At 37.5% G+C, this 19,155-nt stretch overlaps 1 protein-coding gene across 3 annotated transcripts in view; it reads left to right on the top strand.

Annotated features, from left to right (window-relative positions):
- Positions 1-19,155, top strand: part of LOC140159280 (uncharacterized) — a 70,085-nt gene that overhangs the window by 6,720 nt on the left and 44,210 nt on the right. For all 3 annotated transcript variants that reach the window (XM_072182697.1, XM_072182696.1, XM_072182695.1), the window contains exons 3-17: positions 609-697; positions 2,789-2,933; positions 4,481-4,623; positions 4,830-5,153; positions 6,468-6,605; positions 6,798-6,954; positions 7,293-7,403; positions 8,444-8,674; positions 10,384-10,506; positions 10,952-11,176; positions 11,844-11,951; positions 13,105-13,332; positions 14,155-14,259; positions 17,375-17,650; positions 18,779-18,883. In XM_072182697.1, coding sequence (XP_072038798.1) covers positions 609-697; positions 2,789-2,933; positions 4,481-4,623; positions 4,830-5,153; positions 6,468-6,605; positions 6,798-6,954; positions 7,293-7,403; positions 8,444-8,674; positions 10,384-10,506; positions 10,952-11,176; positions 11,844-11,951; positions 13,105-13,332; positions 14,155-14,259; positions 17,375-17,650; positions 18,779-18,883 — 2,508 coding nt within the window. The remainder of the gene's footprint in view (positions 1-608; positions 698-2,788; positions 2,934-4,480; positions 4,624-4,829; positions 5,154-6,467; positions 6,606-6,797; positions 6,955-7,292; positions 7,404-8,443; positions 8,675-10,383; positions 10,507-10,951; positions 11,177-11,843; positions 11,952-13,104; positions 13,333-14,154; positions 14,260-17,374; positions 17,651-18,778; positions 18,884-19,155) is intronic.

The following is a 19,155-nucleotide window of genomic DNA, read 5'->3' as shown; positions in this document are numbered from 1 at the left end:
AAACATAACAATATGGGGACCATGCAGCCTAAAGGCTTAAAGTGATCTATTTAACGGTTTCATAGAACAGGCGTTTCGATTAAAATATGTTATAAATGTTTTAAATATCCATTTGTCATGCGTTCTGCACACCAAATATGAAGTTTCTACTCCATTTTGTTTTAAAGAAATAGCTAGTTAGAATGTGAAATATTTAGGTAAAAATGACAAAAGTTCTTAATTCGCGTGACCGTTGCCATGGAAATGGAATAGAACGCACGGATTACAAATTTGACAACATTGCAGAAAGGTTTCTCCAGAACATTTCTCTTCTGAACATTTTGATATATGATTTGTCCATTCGAAACATCTGTCCAACGTCGCGGAAATTTCATGGGCCTGGTTCTATACTGTAATATTTTGCATTTGTGCAACACATAATGAGATAATAATGGAATGCCCCAGTACATCTGTTTTTGTTTTTATGATTTTCAAAGAATTTTAGGAGTAGAATTAGGATTAGGATTAGGTTGTTCCCCGGAGTCGCTCCTGAACGGCTTAACAAACGTGGTACTATACAAAATCGAAGCACAGTTTTTGCTCAATGCATTTTTGTATTATATCCATAGGTCTAACATCATCCACTAATAAATTATTTTGGATTGGATTAACTGACAGAGCAATAGAAGGTACCTGGGTGTGGGAAGACGGATCACAGGTAAGTGAGCGAGCACACAACATTAGGAAACGAATTTGGAGAATACCTTCTGCTAATAAAATACTATGCTGAGCCACCAGCCTGGGTGGCTCACGCTCCAGTAATTTCAGATGATTGAGCTCAGTAATACATCAAAGAATGTCTTCCAATTCATGAAAACAAATAGATAATCAGCTTGCCGGATTAAAAGCTTAGAGAAGGTCTTGGTGCTCAGCGAGTGTTTGTAATTATCAGAAGGTTTTCTCCAAATTCATTCTCTAATGAGTAGGTTTTCTTCAAGCTGTAGTGCCTGTATTGTAAAGTTAATAATTTTGTAAAAAGTTCTATGTGAATTGGGGTATAAGTACAACTAGTGGCAAATGGTGGTCATAGACCACAAACCTAGCTGGGCGTGTTGATGTTGTGGAGGTATCTGACCCCTGCAAAATGTTCCAAAAATGTTCCCCTGGTTATGAGGTTTGTTGTCACCGAGTTTGAGTCCCGTACTCCTTACAGATGTCCAGATAATGAAATTCTAAGATTTGGCCCCAGGTGACCTTTGACCTGACCCCTGCAAAGTGTTCCAAAATGTTCCCCTTGGCATTAAGCCCCGTACCCCTTACAGATGTCCAGAAAATGCATTTCTAAAATTTGACCTCTGCATGACCTTTGACCTGACCCCTGCAAAATGTTCCCCTGGTCATGAGATTTGTTGTCACTGAGTTTAAGCCCCATACCCCTTACAGATGTCCAGATAATGCAATTGCAAGATTTTACCCCCTTAATGACCTTTGACCCCAATTATGTGTGCAAGTGATGGGCGCTGGGTAAAGTTTGAGCCCCATACTTCTTACATATATCTAGAAAATAAAATTAAAAGGTTTGACCCCAGATAACCTTTGACCTGACCCCGGCAAAATTTTCCAAAATGTTCCCTTGGTCATTAAGTTTGTTGTCAGCGAGTTTGAACCTCATACCCCTTACAGATGTCCAGAAAATGCATTTCTAAAATTTGACCTCTGCATGACCTTTGACCTGATGCCTGCAAAATGTTTCCCTGGTCAGGAGATTTGTTGTCACTGACTTTAAGCCCCATACCCCTTACAGATGTCCAGATAATGCAATTGCAAGATTTTACCCCCTTAATGACCTTTGACCCCAATTCTGTGTGCAAGTGATGGGCGCTGGGTAAAGCCGATGCACATGTGTAACTGACGTCATTGTGCTATGTAATATGTAGCAGAAGAAGCATTTTGAAGGTATTTGGTTATATACCAAAAATGCCCCTTTAATGACCTTTGATCCCAATTCTGTTTGCAACCTATGGGCACTGGATATAGCCGATACATATGTGCAAGTTACGTAATTATAGGGTGTAATGTGTAGGAGGAGAAGCATTTTGAAATTTGTTGACAGAAGAAAGAAAGAAGAATCGGAGAGCATTACAGTACCTAGCTGGGGGTGTAAACCCCCCAGCTAGGTAAGTATTCTCAAGTTGATGCCGCATTGACACCATATTGTGATTTCAATACTCGCAATACTATAATTGAGAAACCCTATATATTACAAACATTGGTCAAAACTGAAATTACGTCTAAAAAGTCCTACAAATATGCGTCCTCCATCGGAATTATTGACGACACTGACTATTTTAAAGTAATATAGATTTTAAATCTGTAAAAATTTTCATAAATGCAAAAATACGAGCGCACAAATCATGTAGCTTTCACCAACCATGCTAACCGTCCTCGTAGTTGTTAGTAAACATGGTAAAGGTGGTTGGGACATTATTCTTTTACTATTAAAAATGAGCGAAAAAGATGGACCCACAATTATGCCAAGTCATTTGTTGGTTCATAATTGAACACCGAGTTAAAAAAAAAAGTAGTTTGTGTCTGACGTCAGAGCAACGGCGCGGTGTGATTGGTTGCTGACCTGCGCAGTACGGCATTTTTGGTCAGGGTGACAGGACGTCAAACGCAAACTAGTCTTTTTAATTCGGTCTTCAATTATAGTGCTCTGGATTGAAAATTTGAGAGAGAGGGTTACACTTTTTACGGCGCACGAGTAAAGTAAATAGTAACATGAATTGCAATCTCTAATACATTTCAGTTTGTTTACAACAACTGGGAGGCCGCGACCACCCCAAGTGCCAGCAATCAAGACTGCGTACTTTTCTTAGATGGAGCTATTTATGGTCAGTGGAACCATGAGTTCTGTACAGACCGAGAAGGCTATATCTGCAAACAGAAACCAGGTAGATCTAAAATCAAAGTATAAACTGTTAACTGATAGTTTAAGTGGATTTAACATAAATTATGTTGTATATTATTTATACCAGAATCCCGGACCGGTATATCCAAAAGGGCGAAGTACTTCTAAGAGACTGTGCATTATTATTATGAGCCCTGGGGAGGTAAAGAGGGGAGGGGGGGGGTGGGGTGGGGTGGGAGGGGGCGATGTTTTTGGCTGGCCGAGAAGGGGGTGGGTCAAGTCAAATATTGGCAGCCGAGAGGAAAGGTACATATTTACGGGACAAATCAAAACGCCCTAAAAAGGCTTAGGAAAACAGTACAAAAACGTTAAAATATGCACAAAATAATAATAATAATAATGTTCAAAGTGTTATAGATATCATGTGTTTTCCAAGGTTTGCATGCGTAGGTTTTAGAATAATAGGATAACTAGCACCAAATTGGCAAATTGTAAATTTGATGCTGGGTTTGTAATTTCATATAGGCCTAATGCAGCTGCAAATTTTGTGAAAAAATGTGCATAATTTGTACTGATAAAATGACAAAAAATATGAATAATACCGTGTATTTTCACCCATAATAGACAATACTAACCGAAACAGGCAAATAAATAGTCGTATATGATATCATGTATATGAAATACTTATAGAGCACATTAGGCGGAGGCGCCCTATTTACCGTTAGCTTTGGACATTTAATTATTTTATTGACTTTTCACCTGGGTAAGTCGGGTGAAAAATAAATGAAACAAAATAAAATAATCCAAAGCTAAAGCTAAATAAGGCGACTCAGACTAAAATGATCTTTAAGCAACAGTGAAATCCAAATTCTCAAGGCAGTAATGTCTTATTATATAATATTTTCTGGGATGGACTTGCCTAAAAGCCTTTAACAATATAATGCTAATCATAATTATTGTTAAGGAGGAATTGCAACTGACAGAAGCTCGTAACGCACGGGAAATCACAAATGGCTTCGAACAACCAATAGCAATAAACACCCAGTTACGGACGGCACTCTTTCGCGAAATTAGGATGCATTTTTAGATGTTAGTTTCATAAAATACAATAAAAAAGGGTTCATTTTTCCACAAAACTTGTTCGCGAAATTGATAAAAAAAAGTGCTCTTCATTTACAAATCACATTGTATAAATATTATTTATTCCTTTCGGTGCACATTTCATCACATCGCACCAATTATACTACGCATCCGCGGGTGCCGGGCACTATGCGTATCCTGCGAGTTTCCGTCAGAAAGGGTATTATTAGAAATGTCGTTCGCGTTTTAGCGAAAAAAAAGGGACATTGTTGCAATAATTCACGGAATCGCTATAAAAATAAGGGTGTTTTTATTCTAAATACTTCGAGAAATAAGACGCAAAAGGGTGTGTTTTCAAAGCTCGCCGACGAACATGAGTATCCGCGGATACACGGAGTGCCGGAACCGGGCTTAAACATCAGACTGGTTACTGGCCTTACCAATTACACCGTCAGCCGGGCTCGTACACTAATTTTTTATCTTATCTTTTCTTAATATTAATAAACGTAGTTCCAGAGCCTTTTTGTCCTTTTGGTATCGACCCGATTGGGGATACAGTTCTTGATAAGGCGGTAACTGATGCCGAGGTTTCGATCACGCTACCTTCTCCATTTATGTTCTACGGAGAGGATCATGGAGGCGATAATTTATTCGTAAGTTGAACAGATGGTTGCGCCGATATTAGCTTTAAATAGACTAAAAAACTATTAATTTTACCAGATGTCTCGTAAGTTGCTAGAACATAATTATTTTCTGTTACGTATCACGCATTAGTTCGCATTTAATTTGTACGTCCGTGCAAACAATAGCCACGATTACTTGTGAAGTAATATTTGCTACTTTTTTTGTATCTAAACAGATAAGTGAAAATGGTGTTATATCAATTTATGACAGCTCTGACACGCCTACTGCTACAATGGCATACCTTCAAACTAATTTCCCTACTACAACTGCACCGTTGATTGCGCCATTCTGGAGCGACATCGATACATCAAATGAAGTAGGACTCGTAAGTTATCGAGTGCTGGAAACCGCTGATAAAGCAGCTAACCAGGACTTATTTGATAAGATTGATGATATAGCTTGTCAAGTGAGATCTGATTCTGGATTTGTAGCCGATTGGATCTTGGTCTCCACATGGCATCGAGTTGCCTTTGGAAGTTCGGCGGCAGGATGTGACGTGGTAAGCATTACGATATGGACTATAGCCGAAAAAGGGTTTATAGCTCGTAAGGGACGCACCATTAGATATCAAGGGAGCTCGGTGAAGCATTTTTTAGCCCCTCTATAAAACAATTTTATTTAAACGCCTCGACAAGACATTTTTTTACTCCTCGCTGAGACAATTTGTTTTTAATAGTTAAGTTCAGAATTTTCAACAATTTGTTTTTCTCGATTTGTGAATTTTGTCCATATTTTTACAATTTTTACGTTTGTAGCACCTAAATTTCGCGTGCCACAAAAACGTTATTTTATGAGTTAACATCAGGGGCGTAGCCAGCTTTCTGGGGTCGGGGGGGGCAAAATATAATATTTTTTTGAAAAAGACAACAAAAACTAATTATCAATTTGACCCGGTATTATCTGTGGGGTATATAAATTACGTATATACCATTTATTAGAGAGACTGTACATTACATGCATGTAAACTGTAAAGTCTTTGAACTCCTAAAAAGAGCTTTATTGGGGCATTAGGTGAGAAATTACCTTTTTCTAAATGGAGTCTTTGGATGAGAGCCAAAAGAAGCCTCGAAAATTGAATTTCGAGTTTTAAATGTCTTCAAATGGTTGCTGTTCAAGTTGACGAATAAGGGTCTTTGGGTGACAGGTTGAATGGAAAAAATAAGGTGTCTTTGGTTGACAGAACATGTGTTCGAAAAATATGGGGTCTTTGGGTGAGAGCGACGATGAAAAGGGAGTCTTAACAGCTCTATATATACGCCACCCGCGGCCCCCTGGGCTGTACAATCACCAATTGAATACGATACCGCTAGTCTAGGAGCAAGGGGTTTTGAAAAATTGTCGAGTTCAAAACCCATTCAACCAATCAATGTGTGATACCATTTAGACTTTTCGTATTGAAGATATACATAAAGTTTTTCCCCCAAAAGCCCTATCATTTTTTTAGGTCTTATATGAAATTTCATGTATATCTTCAATACGAAATTTCAAAATTTTCAATTGATGGACGGCTTATCATCCCAGATACATACACGTCAACTACATACACATCATTAGATTTATAAAGTTTACTTTGAGGACTGCTAAATGTCAAAAACATCAATTGTTAATAATTTGCCATAAAATTTGTATTAAATATCAATTATAAAAAATCAAAATTATTTGATATCAGAAGGACATTCCTCATATTCGGATTGCAATTTGGTGTTTCTGAAGTGCTCTCAGGTACGTCCCACAAAATACTGTACAAACTTCGCTATCCGAGTCCTTCTGTTCTTAACTTTATAAATGAAATGATAATGTTGATACTTTTCAGGTGAATTCATTCCAAGCTGTAATTGCTCGTGATAACGTACAAACGTACGCTATATTTCACTACAATGGTATTGATTGGTCGAGTGGCACTGTAGATGGCGGTGACCCAGCCACTGGGCTTGGTGGTAAACCGGCTCACGTAAGTAACGTCAGTGAGTTTCTATAATTGCCCCAGTTGCAGAAACGTTAGCCGTGTATTTTATAAATAGACAAGTCATTGAAGGAATAGTAACAAAAAACGGCCCGGATAACAAATTTTAAGAAACTTGTAAAACTGTACGTTTAGCCTGTGATGATAAAAACATTGTTATCTATATTATCTGAATCATAGGTCGGGTTTAATAAAGGAGATGGAAGCAACAGCTACTACTATTTCCCAGAATTTTTTAGTGGTGATGACGTTATCACCTTAGACGAGGGAAGTAATGTAAACGTTAATGGGCGATGGGCGTTTGAAGTTGATGGTGCTAATATCGGTCACCCAGCAGGTGAGTCTTTGCTTAGAGGTTAATAACTGCGCATCGGTTATTTGGAGGATATTGTGAAAAATCTAAACATTTTGCCGTTGGAGGATATATCCGAGGGATATTCCGAAGTCTAAATCTAACGTTAAAAAAATAAGTCTTCGCCTAAACTTGCAGAAGCTACATGCAATCACATTGAACGGTTTGAACCAATTAACTGCGTGTAAGATACGAGCGGGTAAATGGCCGAAATGGTGTTGCCGTACATTGGTACATTAAATGTGTAAAATTAAAACGTTTTAACAGTATTAAAAATTTAAGATTATATTTATTTCAATAATAATAATATGAATCTTTTTTAGGTCCATCGTATAACTTTGTCACTGATAATTACACCCGATGGGAGCACGACGGATCTGTAGAAGTTTGTGTTGTACGTTCCGGTGGTTGTATCTCGGTAGCTGCAAACATAGGTAGGCTGATGTAATACTTAACTTTAACATTACCTTATATGTTCCAAGCCCTTAAAGTCCCTTTCAGTGATCCCAGCGAAAATGTAAAAAAAATATAAATTGTTTATAAATTGCTTAAAATTGTCATTTGGTATTTTTAAAATGAAAAATTTGGCAAAAAACGAGAAATGGCAGTATTGACGAAGATTCGGTTTTCTCAAATTTTTAAACTTTTTCTTCATTTCAAAAATATGGGTCAAAAAGATTAAAATTTGACTTTGTTTCAATTTTGACCAAATTATATATTTTTAAAACGAACAGAAAAATGTGAGAAAACTGAATCTAGTTTTGTGTCTTTAGAACACAAATATGCAATTTTCATCAATTTGGATTTTTAGGGTAAGTAGGTGGACCAAAAAAATTGGATGGAAAATCAAATTTGGCGCCTTTCTCAAAAATTGCTCATTTTTGCATGAATCCGCTAGTGCTAGTTGGATTCCTTCCACTATTTCCCTTCTGAAAATGTATACTTTTATATACTTATCATCATTGCTTTTAAAGATACAATACAAAACAATGTCTAAAATTTCCCACTTTGAGTGATCCTGCGTGCCCCCTTAAATACACGACGTTCGGCTGATACACCCGAGTACCAGATATTTCCACAACGAGTCTAGCCTCTGCGTAGTCTGTGCTTATACTACACGGTTGAGTGCATAGCACCATAAGAGCTGTGTGAGATCTAGTGGAAAATATGCATCTATGATTGGTTTTTTGTCAAATTGATATGTTACTAGTACTATAGCGGCATCTCTGCATCCTACTCACCGTCCCTATACGTGAATCGCCGAACGCGGGTAGCAACACATGGAAGTTTCACTGTGTATGAACGGTAGCTACGTCGTCTAAAGATTGGAAGGAGTACGGTTTATAGTTAAATAGTATTCGTCAGAATGTCGTGATTACGACGATCTTTACTAAAATATATTCTACACGACCTGGCATGCCTCTAGATTAACGCATTTGTGACTTTCAGTCTTTCTTTCTTTCCGTTTTTTTAGGATTGTCTATTGTATCAGCTGGAACAACTGCAACAACAACGTCGGATTTTACACCAGATCTTATCAACATTGCATTCGATGCTGACGTCACGGAAAGTTGTGTAGAGATCACAATAATTGATGATATCATAGTGGAATCGTTGGAAACATTGCAACTATCAATAGATCCTATGGAATACGGGCAAGCAGTGGCGCTTTCGTCGTCCACAATCTATATCAAGGATAATGATGGTAATACAAATGAAAACAAAAGTATTCTGAAAGTAATGTGTCCTAATATAGATTACCCACTCAGGACGCTAGTGAATCGATGCCTATTGTTATACAAGGCTCACTCGGTCATTTAAGGTTACACGAAGAAACGTATAAAAACGTATAAAAAACGTATAAAGTTGTTCTCTAAAACCGCGTTTTCTCAGCAATCAAACATCGCAGTGAGTCAAATGTTGGTGCATGGATGTATCTTAACATTATTTTTGTGTGTTTATACAAATTTTTAGAATCCGTTTGAAAATCCTTCGTTTAAATCATTTTTACGCACCATGTTCACAAGATCAAAAACACGTTCCATGCACTTTTTTTCAAATATTCGCTCCGTATAAAACCACGCCGAGTGATTGTTTTCTCCTTTTTTGTATTGTACTACAAATCGACCAAAGAAATAATGTTGCCATGGGGAAGAACCAAATACAGTACCGATTAAATTTTATTAGCCCGTTTTTGGGAACAATTTTCGAGAATCTTGTACCACAAAACACTGTTATGTTACATTATCGATATCTGGATTGTGGAACGTTAATTTTGATTTCTAACTGCCTACATTATTTCTCAAAAGTATGTCGATTCCTTTACCATTTGAATTTCACTCCAAATTTAAGCTACCTTGCACAAATCGAGGTTTTCGCCATCGATACCTCCGACATTTACAGCGGTGATGAGATTGTTTATCATAAGAGCCTGGTATGCACTATTCCATAATAGTCAGTTTGAGATCAATCTATTTCATAGGTCACTCAGTAGCTCAATCGGTTAGCGCGCCAGACTCACGTTCGACTATATAATGCTATAGTTTTGAGCTGGAAAACTTTGGTACGTGTTCGAGTCCCTATGTGGTCCATTCCATCTATTTTATTTTATTTTTCTCTCACTTTTTTCTTTTTTCTTGTTCGTTTCTTTCTTTCTGACTGCAGCGATTGATTGTTTTTGCCCGTTTTTTTTTTTTTTTCATTATATAATTCAGGAATTTTTAGGCTATAGGCCTACTAATCTAATAGGCGCGGCCTATGAATATATTTTTACAAATTAGATTAACAAAATATTGGTTGTTGGTTTTGTTACTGTTGTTGTAGTTATTGTTGTAGGCCTATATATTGCATAATCAGGGTATAAATAGGCATACTAGGCTTTCGTATTTAACCTTAAGGTTAGCAATAAGCTAATTACCTATTTTAACTGTTGCAATTTCGTAGTTCACAGCATGTTGCGAATAGTAGTGAGTTTTGGCAAAAATTACATTGATTAATTCGTAGCGAGCTTATAGAAGAATTCAAATATCACAGGTATACTTCTGTAGGTCCTTGAGTGGTTCTTGAGTTATATGTTGTAAAGAGGGCTGAGACAACAACACTTTTGTAAAACGTACATAATTTATGAACAACAATAAATCAAGCAAGTATTCAAAGTATTTGAATTGTAGAATAAACTTTTGCAAAACATCAAAGTGTTATTTTTCAATGATATATTGATTTAGATCATGAAAATAGATTTTTTGGCTGCTTCGACCAACAATATCTCGTCTACCCTTAATTTCTTTGTGATTCCGGTATGTTGTAACAAACTGATTCCGGAAAGGTACAGAATATATTTACGATTAATTAATTACTATTTAATAATTGAGGTTGTACATTCAACAACACCTACTCTATTTTTGTATTCAACAGTATTGAATGTTTTTACACTGGTTCAAGATCGCTATGACGTCAACGAAGGTGAAGGAGATCTGACCGTTAGAATCCTACACAATTATCCAAACATTCCTGGCTATCTACCAGGAGGTTCTGTAGGTACGGTACAACGAACAATTGGGTGTTTCCAACTATATGATGTGGTTGGTGGTGGTGATGATGATAAACGCTGTTGGTGATGATGATGATGATAGTGATGATGATGATGGTGGTGTTTATGATGTTGGTGATGATGGTGATGATGATGATGGTGTATGGATGATGATGATGATGATGATGATGATGTTGGTGGTGGTGATGATGATGATGATGATGGTGATGATGATGATGATGATGATGATGATGATGATGAGGATGATGATGATGATGATGATGATGATGATGATGATGATGATGATGATGATGATGATGATGATGGAGATGATGATAACGATAATAATGACGGTGGAGGTGATGTTGGTTGTTCCTGATGAATGAATTATAGCCATATTGGAATATAGACCGAAGAGAAAAAAAATAATGTATCATTATTATCTTGCCACAGTTTTCAGAACAATTCTTAAATCTGCAATTGATCCCAGAGATTATGCTGTCAGTGATAAAACAATCGTCTTTAGTCGCGGGCAGACTGAACACCTTGAAACAATTTACTTTCTCGATGATGCTGAAGTTGAAGATGCTGAAGATCTTTGCGTTGAAATACGCGATCCTATACAAGGTATCATTGGTGATATACCGAGGGCAAACATCAACATATTTGACGATGACAGTAAGTTATAACTATAGTTTTTATCCTGCAATTACAATTTAACATTACACCTTTGTGGCCCGGGTGGCCCACACACAAAAGTAATACTCACCTGCATCCTCAGCACGGGGGGAGGGGACTTGCATAGTTCTTTGTATTTGAAGTTGAATATATCCCACGTACAAGGATTTATCTACCCTGTTTGGGTAACATATGTGCGATTACATGATTAAGGTACAATTTTCCCCCATTGTTGCTGTTTGTGATAAAAAGTAGGTAATGGTATCAATAACAGAGGAGGTACAAAACACACACCAAGGATCAAATGATGATACAAGAGGATACCCTAGAATATATAAAAACAGAACGATTCGAGCCAGGTATACCAACTTGATGTGGGGAACGAGATAAAGACAAGATAAAAAAACTAAACACTTTATGTAAACCACGGGGGTGTACTAAACACTGCGCTAGCTAGCAAAACCACAGCAAAAGTAAACAAAAATATTAACTTTTTATCTTTTTGTTGCAGTAGCCATAAAACTTATGACTAGATTATCATAATTATTAAATCATGGCTTTAAAAGCCTCATTGGCTAATTAAGGTGTCCATAAAAAAGCAAACATTATGTAAATATAATGCGATATTTATGAAATTAAAATGATACATTGATTTTAATACCTGAAGGCACATACAGTATTGCGCTGGATAGATACGAAGTTCTTGAATCAAAGGGCCCATTACCGGACGTGAGAGTGACTCGTGCTGGCGACCTGTCTCAAAGAGGATCCGTCCGTAAGTTATAGAGCATTGACTCAATATAGGTTCTATCAGTGATTTTTTGATTCGGATAATTGAAAAAAAAAAATCAGATTTTTGCATTTTGTAAGGAGACTAACATAGCCTGCAAATTATACAGGGTGTCCCTGAAAGAACTGTATCGTCGGAAACTTAATTGTTTGGGTATTCTAACGCCACAACTAAACATAACTAAATAACTGGTGTGGTTGAGGAATAAATCAGCTACTACATACTTTTAATTTTGTCAATTGACCACATTGTTCGTTAAGTACAAGAATTTTATGAAACACCCAAATTTTCAAATCTTTCCACGGATTCAAATGAGTCGATGATATGTATTCAAAGTGCTAATGACTGCGCATCATTAGCGCATGAGGCGTCTATTGTCATTGACAGATGTTTGACTCCGTGGAACGGGCTGAAAATGAGGTAGTTTCGTAGAATTCTTTTATTTCAAAAGTGGCCAAAATTCAAAAAATATGTGATAGCTGATATATTCCTCAACCACATCAGCTATTTAGTCATGTTTGTTTTATGCGTTAAAATACCAAAAAAAAAATCAGTTTCCGACGATACAATTCTTTTAGGGACAAAGAGTAAAATATAATATAAGAGTAAAATATCAATGTTTGGGGACACTTAACTTAAATTGGATGGAGCTTTTATAACACCGCCGCTCTTCTGTTTTGCCCATTTTTCCATATGATACAAACTGGTTTTAATCGTTCAATTTCAGCCAATTCTATAACTTTTAATATCAAATTTCGCAGGGATCACGGAAAGACCCTTTAATATTATAAATACACTATAATAGAAATGGCAAATTTTCGCATTTGTTCCGGTAAATTCATTTGATGATACACAAGCAACTTGAAGCTAGGATTCTAACCTAAATTATTTTAGGTTACATTGGTGGGAGCGGGGTGTAACATTTTGAATTGAAGAGCCAGGGCCAGGGAGAATCATGTTGCAGTGCCAAGGGGCCAGCTAGCATCTCCCGGAGATCAGTGATTTTCACAACTTCCTCGTAATAAGAAAAGCTTACATTTTAAATCACGCGGTGGTCATTATGCTTTGTCATAGCTAGGTTAAAAAGGATATTTCCTGGACCATTTACATAGCTGAACTAATGTTTCTCGATTTGAAGGTTTTGTTAAGAGGAATGAATCAGCGATGGAAGGAGAAGATTATCCAGCAGAGGTTATAACATTGCAATTCCCGCCTGGAGTAACATCTGCTACTGAACCCATTCAAATTACTAATGACAACCGTGTAGAACGATTAGAAGAGACTTTTCAGATAGTGTTGGTAGCACCAGAAAACGGAAGACAGGCGGGAATTACTGCAGCTAACGTCACCATCATAGACGATGACAGTAAGTACATTGTATATCTAAGCCAATATTTTAAGAAACTTTGGATGATTGTAATAATTTGGGTTAAATGAATATGCGCGCTAGCTATTCAAAGTTCTTTGTCAAGACCAAAGGAAAAACTTACGTTTTTCTGCTGACAGTTTCGCCAGAAACCTTCTGGCTATCTCAAATCGTTGACGTTGTTATTGATCCATCTGATTGGATCGGGAATCCCGACCGGATGTTATTGTTTTATAAGTACCCCTAGTCTCTAACGTTGGTCTTGAGCAGAGAATCGAAGATGTGACTGGGAAAGAATGTCCCCTCGTCTCTGTTCATTGTGTTGTCTCCTCTCTTGCGATATATACTAATTCCTTGACTCATCTTGCCCATTTTTTCCTTTGGTCTTGGCAAGAAGTCTAAATAGCTGATTAATCAATAGACCTGATGTACCTCTTCAATCACAGGATATGCGCGTAATAGGCAGTGTGAAGATCTCTTAATATTGTTCAATGGTATGTGATGTGAAAATATCAATCTGGACTTTGATGAACGAGTTCCCAGTTTCGTAGCCCGTGACAGGAGATAACGATTATTCCAAACAAGTAATTGGTATTTTAATTGTTTTTAAATGATATTCAGTGAGTTTAAGGTCTGTTATTGTTGGTCCAAATTGTGGATAAATATGTCATCTCATAGGATACGATTCAATATTTAAGTGGTATCAAGTACGGAACTTTGAATTTGACTAGCTACGGTCGGAGATCCTTTTCCAGTGTTGCACCCACTGGTTGCACCATAATATTATGGAGAAGATATTTGATATGTAATTTTGTCTACCAGGTGCATTTTCCTTCGATGGACAGTTTTTTGATGCAAACGAGCAAGATGGAGTTGCACCTTTAATAGTCACACGAGATGGGAACCTGAATACGATTGCGACTGTTCGTAAGTATCCATATCAGACTTATTTAGTTTAGTTCAGTTTAGTTCAGTTTTGTTTCATCATAACACACATTGGTACAAGTAGAGAACAATTTAATACAGTCCCAGGGGGCACAATTGGTTGCTATATTTTGTGTCAACGTCAATATCTAACGTTGGACGACGGTTGCCTGGAGGATGGATATGAAAGTTTTTTTGACGCCAAAATAGAACGTTGGTGCGACGTCCACATTCAGCGTTGTGCAGACGTTAGCCAACGTCGATCCAACATTGACCCAACCCTAATAAAGATATAATTTGTGACGTTGGGCTAACATAATATCGTTGATGTTGGGCCAATGTTATTAATCCATCCATTGACCAACGTTAAACCAACGTTGATCCAACCATTGGCAAGTAACCCCAAAGAGACGAAAATCATGAAAAAAGAAAGAAGAATATTATTTAGTAGCATATACTCTGCTTACACAGAGTCTTACACTTAATACTGTCTATATTACAACGGAAGCAAATTTCCTAGCTTAATTTTATACATAACACTTGCCTTGATGTACTGCCGGGATTCGAACCCATGACCTTTGGTTTATGAGACTGATGCCCTACTGACTGAGCTAACGGGGTTTACATATTCTCTGAAGTGTTTTAAGTTAATATAAGCAATATTTTGATGGCTAAACCTGCTAAAGTGCATTATTTAAAGGATATTGATCAAATTTACTGTTAATATTGATAACATTTACTAAATTTGTTGATTTTCTTTTTTTTTAAATAAAAAATGTTACTGACGATTGAATTCCAAAATTTTATTGTTAGTATAAATATAATTATATATTCATTAGGTTTATATATTACATTATCACTAAGCATTATATTCATCATCATCATCATCATCATCATCATCATCATCATCATCATCATCATCATCATCATCATCATCATCATTATCATCATCATCATCATCATCATCATCATCATCAGGAGTTGCAACATCATCATCATCATTATTATTATTATTATTAGTTTATCTAGTGGGCTTTTATAGTCTTTATTTAATGTTACACTTTAATGCGCCTAGTAAATAGAAAATTTTGGACCAACTTGACCATTCCGATGACTTGGAAACAGTAGGCCTGTCAACTGTCATGCTGTTTACCAACGTTGGTCCGATATCGCGGACGGCATTCTGACCGTCATATTAAGGTTTGTGCGACGACGTTTCCCCAATCTCGGCGTAAGAAACTGTCATTTTAAGACAATAAGCCAAATGCAACATATTTATCGTCGGTCGTACCGATGTCGGCAATTAAGTGTTACTTCAACGTTAGTATTGAGGTCATACGACAACCAGCGTATGGCAGACGATGTCGTCAATGAAGTGTTACCTCAACGTTATATTGAGATCGTACAACAACCATTGCACGGCAGTCATTATGTGACCTTAATACAACGTCTTCAATCATTGGTGTACCGATGTCGTCAATGAAGTGTTACCTCAACGTTATATTGAAGTCGTACGACAACTGTCGCAGGGTAGCCAACAGGTGACGTTAATGCAACATCTTTATTGTCAGTTGTACTGATGTCGGCAATAAAGTGTTGCCTCAACGTTATATTGAAGTCGTACGACAACTGTCGCAGGGTAGTCAACAGGTGACGTTAATGCAACATCTTTATTGTCAGTTGTACTGATGTCGGCAATGAAGTGTTGCCTCAACATTGTATTGAAGTCGTACGACGATCGTCTTACGGCCGACATTACCACAACGTTTGTGCGACGTCGTCACTAATAGGTGTACTGACGTCCTAGATTATTACTTGTGTTCACGTTGGAATTTGGTTGCCCGACGTCCGATCTTATTACAACGTCCATACAACGTAGTTTTTCCCGATTGTGCCCACTGGGGTGTAAGCATACACCACAATATTATAGTATTATTTTGTACAAAATGCAATACATTATTAATTTACAAATTATTATATTACAAAATAATACTATAATATTGTGGTGTGTGAGATGTTGATGCTACCAAAACGGAATTGTGGCACCATTTAATAGTTACTGAACAAGTCTATAGCATTAATAAAATATGCAAAAGTTATAAAGGTTATATGGTATATGGTTATGAAAGACATAAATATAAATGTTTCATGCTAGGCCCATGCATAGTTATAATAACCTTATAATTTAACACCATACGTGCGTCCTAATCGAATCGCTCATTACATAAAACACGCATGTTATTGATATCCACAAATGATTGGAAAAAATGGCCGTAACGAATTTCTAAAATTTTGGATTTGGTATCAAATAACTGCAAGACACGTGATCGATGCAAAGTAATATTTTCCTATTAAGGAATGTCAAAAAAACTAAATTTTCGGTCAAATTCGACCCAAATTGTCTTAGTCTTTACAAACTTTCCTAGAAATTTTGGGAAAATTACGACAACTTTGGCTACATTTAGGCAAAATTGGGCTATTTTACGAAAAAATTGAGAAATTAAAAAAAAAGGACCCATTCATATACCAAAATTGGCTTAGAAAAAGGCGCCACGAAGGTCCGCGTGGTTTTCGTGACCTAATACTACTATTTTATATGTCACACTTCTTTCCTTCCTATTATTGACAGCAAGTCCTAATGTCGATATTACTATTGCAAAGAGTCATTCCCGTATTAAATTAGAAACAAATCACTGCTGCCTGATGGGATTATAGTAGTTTGACCCATTTCCGGAAGGCGTGACCTTGATAGAGGGCGTTTTACTGTGTTCAACAGGTTCGATTCGCTCGGGGATTCGCTAAACGTACGCTGACACCTCCCTGAATACAAAGGGCCGAGTGAGAGTTCTTCACAAACCGATAGAAACCAACGGAGTCACATAGATTTGTGTTGCTAATACAGGGATGTAAGTTTTCCTGCTTTTTGTTACTCCAAATTTACGCACTTTTATTTATTTTCAGCCCGTTTTGTGGCTTTATAGCACTAATTTACGCGCTTTTTCAGGCTTTTCCTGCAAAATCACTTCAGGCCACTTGCATCCCCCAAAAAATAGTATCACCCCCTAATTGATGCTTCATAATATGATAACATGATTATGATGCTTTATTTCACTTTTAGTTGTGCAACTTAGTGCTGACTGGTCCGGCAAACGAAAGCGTCGACAGGCGCAGGCCTCACCGGGCGAGGATTTTGAGTCTTTCACAACGATTCCCGTGATGTTTCAGAGTGGAGAGTCACGTCGTGAGGTTGAAATCCCTATCATCGATGATAATATACCAGAACGTGACGAAGAAGTACACGTGTTTCTGGCCATATCACCTGATGATGTTAACAACGAGATTGGGGAATACGGTCGGGCTATAATCATCATTCATGACGACGAGCTTCCTTCAGGTATGTACAATAGTGATCGATATTTTAAGCAGAGCTAGCCCGAACCTGAGCAATGAGGTCGCAGAGCTGAGTCACCCGAGTCACATTACCGCGACTGCTTATATCGCTGACACAAATTTGATGCTATATGACGACGAGCTTCCTTCAGGTATGTACACTAGTGATCGATATTTTAAGCAGAGCTAGCCCGAACCTGAGCAATGAGGTCGCAGAGCTGAGTCACCCGAGTCACATTACCGCGACTGCTTATAGCGCTGACACAAATTTGATGCTATATGACGACGAGCTTCCTTCAGGTATGTACAATAGTGATCGATATTTTAAGCAGAGCTAGCCCGAACCTGAGTAATGAGGTCGCAGAGCTGAGTCACCCGAGTCACATTACCGCGACTGCTTATAGCGCTGACACAAATTTGATGCTTTATGGTAATGAGCTATGCAAAGACGTATCAAAATTATTAGGCCGACAACATGAACATTATCTTTTCTGGATGATTTTATTACGTATCTACTTTCATATGGGCTTAAATATATTTTTATCGCTCACCGATAGTAACCCTTAGTTGACCCACAAGTTTCCGAGGTTACGCATGGTTATAGACAGGACTGGTGCAGATCGAGCGTTGCTATAATTCTGTCAATTCCCGGGTGTCAATGGTTTACAATTTAATCCTCCAATAGTTGTAACTCCATATTTTGCGCGTCCTTTTTAGCACGGCACTGTGTTTGTCACGTACATAAACGTGACTGGTGACAAAGATCGAGCCACAAACCAGATGTAAAGAGGACTGACAAAACGGGGCTGGTTGGCATCCCGGTTGGCATATCGGATACCAGCCATATTAATAATATTATCAGATCCGGGTGAATTATTGAAAAAATGCACCAAAATAGTCCGCTAAAAGGTAATTTCGTTGATATGGGTTAACTGTGTACATGGCGTTGAACCCAGAGTCCAGGAACACAATTTTGATTGTCACCCCTTACCAGTGTTCAGTGCAGGTATGTAATTAAGTTACGTAGAATAGCGTTATTGCAAAATGTGTCCGGGACTACTATTGTTGGTGCTAACACTTTTGTTGAATACTTCTACAACATTGACATAACTCCTACTTTTCTCAACATCAGATACCATCTCATTTTCGGATGATGTAATTACGGCATTTGAAGCTGAGCAGCAAGTTGTTATTCCAATCACCAGGTCCGGATCAAACGAAGAATCCTGTATTGTTCGTAAGTTATATGAAACTATTATGTAAAAATAAATTAAAAGGAAATACTCATGTGTCATGGAAAACTTGCAATATCAATATGTAAATGGCGGCTTCACTCCTCGACCACCGGTTGAAACCTCGACCGCCGGGTGATGGCGGCTGAACCGCGTTCCATTGCGTAGTAGAAACCGGCTGCAACCAGAGGCTGAGTTTTGAAGTCGTCCCTAACTATTATTTGCTTGTGTATTATTTCATGCAGACCTCCTAATGCTAATCACTTACATTATTTTA

This window comes from Amphiura filiformis, chromosome 8 (assembly GCF_039555335.1).
Source record: "Amphiura filiformis chromosome 8, Afil_fr2py, whole genome shotgun sequence".
NCBI lineage: Eukaryota > Metazoa > Echinodermata > Ophiuroidea > Amphilepidida > Amphiuridae > Amphiura > Amphiura filiformis.
Note: the sequence above shows the minus strand (reverse complement) of the source record. Positions and strands in the feature narration are given on the sequence as shown.